The following is an 8,790-nucleotide window of genomic DNA, read 5'->3' as shown; positions in this document are numbered from 1 at the left end:
AGATCAAGCACAACAAGGAGTATGACTAGATCATCATCCGGAAAGGAAAGAAGAAGGTAAAGGGTTATGTGGAAAACAAAGACAAAATAAATACTACCAGTCGACCTTTGCATGCAAAAGGACTAAACTACTTGGAAGGCGTAGAAGATGATGAAGTGAAGGGAATTGACCTAGGTTTTTATCAACACATGATTAATGTGAAGGAGGATGCAATTCCAATAAAATAGAGCATATACAGGATGAATCCAAACTATGCAAAGCAAGTCAACGAGGAGATCGACAAACTCCTAAGAGTTGGGTTCATCTACCCAGTGAACAAGGTTGAATGGCTGTTTCCCATAGTCATTGTCTCGAAAAAGAATGGGAAGCTTAGGGTTTGTATTGACTATATAGGAAGCTCAATGCTGCAACCATTGTAGATCCATTCTCATTGCCTTTCGAAGATTCCTTGTTAGATGCAGTAGTAGCAGGACACAAGACATACTCATTTCTAGATGGATTCAGTGGATACAACCAAGTAAGGATGGCTAAGGAGTATAAAGAAAAGACTACCTTTGTGATGGAGTGGGGAGCATTTGCCTCTAACGTCATGTCTTTTGAGTTGAAGAATGCTCATGCCACATTCCAAAGGATGGTTCAAGAAATCTTCTATGAGTACCTAACCTCCTTCACGAGAGTCTTCGTGAATGCCTTCAGTGTGTTCGGAATAAAATGGACCACTTGAAGTAGCTAATGCTCTATAGGCTCTCAAAGAAACTATTCCACCACAATCAAGAAATACATGCATTATCTCTTACGGAATGCCTTTGAATTCCATGTGGATCGCAAGGCATTCTTGTACCTTGTGAACAAGCCGGACTTGACTTGAAAGCTGGCTTGGTGGATGCTACAGGCTATAAGAGTTCAACTTCACTATCAAACATGCTCCTGGATCTCAACATACAGTGGCATATTTCATGTCCAGACTAGAGTCCGGAGAAGCCCCAGGAGTGGAGGATGATTTTCTGGATGTGAAACTCTTTGTAATACAGGGAGAAAGACTAAATTGGCATATTGTGATGCTTTTGGGTAGAAATCACCAAATTCATGGAGAGGAGACGCACACATCCGAAGAGCCCAGCTGAACTGCAACCCGCCGCCGTGCATCCCCTAACATCGGTCGAGAAACTAGATCAAGAGCTGTGTAGGGGAGTGGCAATGTGTCATGACTCTCTCGAACTTGGGTGAGGAGGCAGAGGCTCGCAGAGCAAGAGTGTCAATGCCTCTCACCAACGGGCCAGACTGACAACAAGGGAAGAGCAAAGGTAGGAGGTGAAAAGCATCTGGTAGTAGGAGACAGGAAAACCACCTTATGGATGGGCATGGAGCACATGTCGGAGAGGGAGGATTGAAATGTAGGAACAACACGTTTATGAGGATGATGCCATTCAAGCTAAGCTCATTAAACTGCATGCCTTCACAAATAGGGTAACCATCATAGTCTTGAATGTAACAAGTGTAACGTTTCCACATACCAAGCCCATTAATGTGGAACACATAAGGTGAAAAGAAAGAATAAGGCTAGAGCATGCCCCAATCAACAGGAGTAGACGAAGAGCATATGAGCCAAGGTATGCATCAGGAACACATTTCAATTTTGTTCCTGGAGAGATTATTGCTTAACAGGATTTGGGTGAGAAAGGATGGGATAGACCATGGAGTTAGACTGGGATTTTGAGAGTCTTTTTGGACGCATGGTTTTTCCATAAGGAAGAGAGTTGCCAAAGCCAAGCATGAGGTAGTCAAGTATAAGGAGCTGCTAGCCCCACATATGAAGAGAGTTGCCAAAGCCAAGAACGAGGCAGTTGAGTATCACTGCTAGCCCCACAATTGGCAAACCATTAGGATCACAGAAGCGAGTCATTGGCTAAGAAGAAGGTACCCCCCCCCATTTGTAACCTCCATGGCATGGTTCGTGACTTCTAGAGAGACTTATGAGACTACTAGAAAGGAATTTCTAATTAGAATTTTTGAGTATGACTCCTAAGAGAGAACATGCTTTTGGCATAGATATGAATGAAGCAAGGAGAGTGTCATCTATTGTTCTAAGCTATCATTGTGTCATCTCTCTTTGTAATGCTTGGTGTGTGAGTATGGTTGCCTTTTCCTTTCTATCTTTATCCATTCAAGTGCATGCGTAGCATTATGCATCCTACATGTCTTCGTTCATCTTTAGTTCTATACACAACGTTAGCTTCCTCCTTGAGCGCAGAAGACTGATGTAGCTGCATTTTGGCATGCCTATTGCATTGGGTACAATAGTAACAATCATTACTCTATGGAGCCAACTAGGTGGTCCTAAACCACTAAAGTGCCAGGTCTTAAACGAATAGTGACACCAAACCTATTAAATTTGCTCTTAGAGCTTTGAAATGTGAGTGGGTTTCGCCGATCTCACAACTTGTATGGCCACCCCTCTTCCCATTGCAACAGTGGAGGAGCATAAGGCTAGTTAGACAAGAGATTGTACGCTATCAAGTGCAAATTAGATAGACCTTAAATTCCAATGGCTTGTTGCATTAGGATCTGCTGGTGGTACCTAAGGTACTCCTTGAATCCTCCTAATGGTGCTCTAGGAATTTTATTTAGTAAAGAGCTAAGAGCTCCGACTCTCGCAGGTCTTGTATTGTTCCCAACTGTTTGCTCTTGGTTCAACAATATATTTGGGTCATTAAGCACTTTGATTTGATCATATCGTGCCATATCAAGTTCAGGAGCCTATTCAACTAAAAGTTTCTCTTCCATGTCTCTGTGTCTATGGCGTGCATTGGATTATACTACGTTATATGATTATTAGATGTAGTGACTCTAGAAATAGTTGGAATTGTGTTTGGGTGCATGGTTCCTTCTTGTGTCTGGCAATATAGGACTTGAGCTCTATCGGGAATTGTAATGGTAATAACCATGATTGTAATGTTAGTCCTTGCACCCCCTTAGATTAGTGTCTCCTTCATCTAGATTTCATTTTGCTATGGCTCTATCGGGAATTGTAATGGTAATAACCATGATTGTAATGTTAGTCCTTGCACCCCCTTAGATTAGTGTCTCCTTCATCTAGATTTCATTTTGCTATGGCTCCTATGAAGCTAGCAAACCATGCCCATTTAATGGTTAGTGTGAATTGACTTGCTCTACCCATTTGAGTCATATCGGGTTGAGCTCCACTCTCCTCTCAACTCATTATTGATGCGTCCTCCCTATTGCTACACTCTTGAGGGACAAAGGATCTTTTAGGTACTTTTGACCGGTGAAAGGATAGAGTCTCTACTACTACAATGATGTTTATTGCACTTTCTTTATAGAGTGGGCTGTACTTGACAAACCTCCCTCCTTGAGCGAAGATGCATAAATTGGGTGAAACTTGTAGAGAAACATTATTCTTGGTTAAACTTTTAATTTTCCCCGAATTCACTGACTTATATGGTCGTAGAAGTTTGGAGACTTCTAGAATTATAGCAGTATGGAGACTCCTACGAATTCTAGACTTCTAGAATTGTAGAATTATGGAGCCTTCTACAAATTGGGGAAGTAATTTCCTCAATTGTAGAAGTGCTCGTACAAATGTGGTCCTATAGTTGGAGAAGTGTACTTCTATGATCATGGAAGTCTTTCTTACTTCTATGATTAGAGAAGTAAATTTTCAAATTTCTCAAAAGTACTTTCCATGTCATATAGACTTGAATTTCCACCTTCGTAGAAGTTGGGATTTCAATGTCATAGAAGTTGGGATTTCCATGTCATAGAAGTGTCACCTCTATGATTGTAGAAGTGTCATTCCTATGATTGGAGAAGGCTTGACCTGATCATATATTCATAGAGGTGTAGAAGTGTCACTCCTATGATTAGAGAAGGCTTGACCTAATCATATATTCATAGAAGCGTGGAAGTGTCACTTCTATGATCAGAGAAGTTTCTTGACCTGATCATATAGTCATAGAAGTCCCACTCCTACACTCAAAAAAGGATAACTTCTACTGTCGTAGAAATAGACTTCTATGGTCAACTCTATTTAACATGTGGTGGGATTTAATTGGACCAATTTGAATAAAAATATATGTATGACGACCTTTTCACATGTGGCAAAAGGTGTATATATACATGACGATCTTTTCACATGTGGCCGCAAGACTATGTGTCTAGGGTGCATGTGGTCCAAAACTACTACTTATGTAGTTTTGCCTCATAGATTTATGCTTTCAAGCCAATACCCATTATCTCTTGATCATTAAGCAGTTAGTGCCAGAAAATACGTAAGTGTGTCATCGCACTTACAAAAAATAAGGCTGTAATGCTTAGTCCCTATACGTCATGATATCTTTTACGACATGTACTTCTCATTCCACAAAAATTGTAGCATGTAGCTTGCTAGGGGGTCTTTATAAGTAAGCGGCTACTAACACATCATGCCGCTTTATGCCATGTAGGAATTGGGGTGTTTGGCTATTTTTGCACTATGTTATACCTTAGAACTAAGAGAATATCCCTTGTTTTTAAATTGGATTGGTTATTCTTTCTAAACATTACCACATACTGTGAAAAGGCCCCTCTGACATATGATGCCTATATGTTATGTACATTGATCATGGTATGGATTTTCTTCTATAGTTTATAACTATATTTCAAGCAGTTCACTAGCGGTATTAAATTATTTACAAAACCTACTAGTATATACTTTCTTTTTACCCTTGTCCAATGCACTACTCTCAGTGCTCACCTCATGTCTCAATCTTCCTAAGACCATGCCACTATAAACAATAAAAATTATTGAACTTGAATACTACTATTATACTTGAATACTACTATTATATACATTATATATCTAAGTGCATAGAGAAGGTGTAGAGGGGTTGGTGAAGCCATCATTTCTTGTGATGCCACTTTCTGAGACCCCTTGGGGCCTTGGGAGCACCCCCTAGATGCCCAACCTATTCCACTTTTGAGATTGCATCTAAAACGCCCAAAGTTGGGCCTTGGGAGCACCCCCTTGTTGCTGCTCAACCTCTCACACTTTTGACATAACCTCAATGACATAGCAGCTAAAACAAAAGTTGTCGTGATCGTGATAGTGATGGGGCCACGGGCTCAAGCATGTCATCATCGCCTCCTCTATGTGGGCATATGCGTGCTACTTTTGAGACAGGGTGGACACGGACTTTGGAAGCACGAGCCTCCACTGTGAGCATGTTCCCATGCGGTGGAAGAATACTTGGAGTGGGCGGTTGGTAGTATTGTGACCAACCCTTCCCACCTATGATCACAATACCACCACTGGAAGTTTTTTTTTTTTTTTGGAAATTGAAGTAGCAAGCCATGGTTGTTTCAGCCCACTAGAATTCTCAGCTTTTGTTTTTTTGTGAGACCGTGGACAGACCATCTCAACAAATCCTATGTGGGCAGGATTAAAGGTACTAAAGAGAAAAGGGCAAAAAAAGAAGAAGAAGTGTCATTGTGTCTAGTCGGTGTGCAAGAACGGTGCCTTGGGTTTTGGTGTTGTTTGTTTTCCATTTATCATTCATTTTCTCTTTTGTAGCCAAACCTTACCCAGCTTCTCCTCAAGCTCTCTTTTGGGCTGCTTAATTGTCCAGACTACGATCATGAGAACATTTGCCCCCTCCACATCATCGAGGGCGCCCATTCTGTGGCTTGGTCTATGCAGGCAAACGTGATGCAGGTTATCCTTTTTTAATTTCTAAATTTGTTGAGTAATAACTGCATTTTCTTTCTGAACAAGGTGGGGATAGCGCTTTGCTGATTTGGGTTCCAGATTTGCGAGCATCAGTCTTGAAGCAAGGGCTTCCAAGGCAGTGGGTGGTTACGCACAAGGGTTTTTTCGTTATTTTGAGATAATTTGTGACCAAACAGGGCATTTTCAGTGATTTTTTTGGAGCACCTGAATCATACAGATCGAACTTTCCTGTAAATTTTGTGAGAATATTTTTGGCCCTGAACAGAAGCAGTAGGTGTGCATGCAAAAGAATACTCCTCATTTTTCAGTAAGGTTTCTGATAACCTATTACAGCACAAGAAGGTTTTTGGAAAGAAAAGAAGGGTGCCACTGACTCAGGCATGTCAAGTGGGATACTTACTGGAAAGCTTAGTTTTTCACCCTCCATTTTCCATGGAAAGAAAAGTGCAGACGGTCATAATCCAAGAGAACCAAAGGTGAATCAAAATGTGATCTCAAAGGTTACCCCTCATGATGCTGCAAGTAAGATTTACAGAGGTTCCAGTATCAGCTCCAAGTTTAAAGCTGATAAATATACACGTTTGGGGAGCTTAGGAAAACCCTTTCATGATGCACGGGCTTGGCATGGCGACAAGTATTTTGGACGGCTGCACTTGCATGCCTCGCTTTCCTCCTATGCAAAATCTGGGGGAGAGGATTACGATGTTGACTCACAAGCAGGGATTTCTGCTTCACACAAGGATGGGGAGTTCCACACAAAAGCCCAAATGACCAAGGCGAGCTCAGTAAATGGTGGAATGAAGGGCATGGCGGACGCGTTCGGCATCTCTTCTCAAACCGCCTATGGCATAACGACCATGATTTCTCTAGCAGTTTTGGTCTTGCCTCTATTTATGCAGTCACTAGGGGCTGGCTTGGCCTTCAAAACCAGGATGTTGTCCTATATCACACTGCTTTTTGGTTTTTATATGGCCTGGAACATAGGTGCAAATGATGTTGCCAATGCAATGGGAACTTCGGTTGGTTCCGGAGCGCTCACGCTCCGGCAGGCTGTGATGGCAGCGGCTATTTTAGAGTTTGCAGGTGCTTTCTTAATAGGCTCACATGTGAGTCACACAATGCAGAAGGGTATACTAGTCGCAGATGTCTTCAAAGGCAAAAGCTCGTTGCTGTTTTCTGGCATGCTGTCATCCCTTGCTGCTGCTGGTACCTGGTTACAGGTAACTTATTCTGGGTCTTTTGGTAGTTGTCTTAGACTTTGATTGGCCGTTATGGATTTGTTTAAAGGTGTTTGACCTTAGGTAATAGATCAATGCTGGCAACGAGTAGTACACAAACACCTAGAGCACTTAAACCGATTTGGCGTGCACACTTGTCCGACCTTACACTGTTTGTTGCTCTTGGAGTTAAGGCTTACAATGGAACCTTGTGTTTGGGGTTCCCACCTATAGGTACTGCTCCATGTATAGGTATTGCTCATGGTGTCATCATCTTAATACAAGGCATATGCACATGGATCTTTAGACATGCACAAGTGGAGGGGCTGAGTGAGCAATTTTAAAAGGCAAAGGGAGAGAAGGGTACACAAGCTGTAGTCATCCAGCTTCAACTGCTAGTGTTCAAAGACTGTTGTCAGTCTTGGATATTTAATTCAGATGTAATTAAGACTTAATGCTGAAATCAAACAAGTGTATAGCAGAAAGAATTGTGTATATCGCATAGATGTTGAAGGCCTCTTTTGAATAGAGACCGAAAGGTTACAAGTGAGGAGTCAGGCCCCCTTGGAAGATGTGTGACTCTTGAATGGATGGATGTGTCATCATTCGTATAGTACCAAGGTTTTGTATTATTGCATTAAGTGAATTTTGTGTGACTTTGAGTGGCAATAGTATAACAAGATTAGTAATTGCTGTTTTTGTAGTGTAGATGTAGATGCCTAGTTGCTTTTTTTCTCTTTATATTTGAATTTTGGTGGGAGTTAACCGGTCGAGGACATTTGAACCATCAATGATTACCAGAACCGATGGTGCACAGGAACCTGAAAATGAAGTGTAGGGAGTATACTTAGAGCTTTGAGAATTATCGCGACCAAAGTCTCGCCCATGGTTCGATCCTCGTGGTTGAAATGCTTATTAATGCTAAGATTGTCCTAAAGAGGACCAATCCAAATAAAATCAGCAAGGTTCCTTAGTAGATTGAGGATATCCTGATTGCTGTTGTCATGATATCCTGATTTCTGTTGTCATTCACTCTTTTACACATATGGCATCATGGAGGATGACAAGGTTGAAGATTTGTACTTCAGCTCACAATGTGGGTTCAAGGCCTTGACAAAGACATGTTGCATGTCTTTGGGGGCCATAGAAATAACCTTCAGTACTTTTACACATATTAGATGGCATCATGGAGGATGACAAGGTTGAAGATTTGTACTTTAGCTCATAATGTGGGTTCAAGGCCTTGACAAAGGCATGTTGCATGTCTTTGGGGGCCATGGAAATAACCTTCAGTACTAATGTGGTAAATTGGGATATGTAGGAGGAAGGTGACCCAGTTTGTGTTAAGTGATATAAGTGAGATTGTGCTTGGAAGTCTGGATTGGTAGACACAACTTGCTTGTGGGGGGCATTCTCAAATTTCTACCGCATGGTTATTTTCTTGCCATCAAGTATGTGTCTTTCAATAGAGAGGCAACAAAGAAACTTTTTGAGCTCCAAGAAATCCAAATATTCAAAATATCAACACAATTTGATAAGCCATTGTTGGTCAATGATTCAACGGTTGCATTGACTAGTGTAAGCTTCAAGGGGTTCGATGTCTAGTTTTTTAGCATTATTAAATCACAAAAGGTGATAAATGCCTTTAAGTTCATTAGCTTCTACCTCTGGTGGAACGATGACATTCTATGGCACCAAGGTGTTTGTTGAAGATGTCAAATTGTGGTGAGGATGCTTAACCGATTACTGGTCTTGGATCGATTTTTGGTTTTGGATTTGAGTTTTTTGAAGTTGTTGGGAAAGGTGCACCAACATTTTCAGTAGGAGGGGTCATTGTCATTGTTAACG

General features: G+C 41.3%; 1 protein-coding gene across 1 annotated transcript in view; it reads left to right on the top strand.

Annotated features, from left to right (window-relative positions):
- Positions 1–5,476: 5,476 nt before the first annotated feature.
- Positions 5,477–8,790, top strand: part of LOC147636605 (inorganic phosphate transporter 2-1, chloroplastic-like) — a 37,792-nt gene continuing 34,478 nt past the window's right edge. Inside the window, exons 1-2 of the mRNA XM_086800046.1 lie at positions 5,477–5,710; positions 5,804–6,945. Of these exons, the coding sequence (XP_086656172.1) occupies positions 6,106–6,945 (840 nt within the window). The 5' untranslated portion in view covers positions 5,477–5,710; positions 5,804–6,105. The remainder of the gene's footprint in view (positions 5,711–5,803; positions 6,946–8,790) is intronic.

The sequence above is a fragment of the Cibotium barometz genome, chromosome 7 (assembly GCF_041138505.1).
Source record: "Cibotium barometz isolate CiBa-2024 chromosome 7, ASM4113850v1, whole genome shotgun sequence".
NCBI classification, from domain to species: Eukaryota; Viridiplantae; Streptophyta; class Polypodiopsida; order Cyatheales; family Cibotiaceae; genus Cibotium; species Cibotium barometz.
Note: the sequence above shows the minus strand (reverse complement) of the source record. Positions and strands in the feature narration are given on the sequence as shown.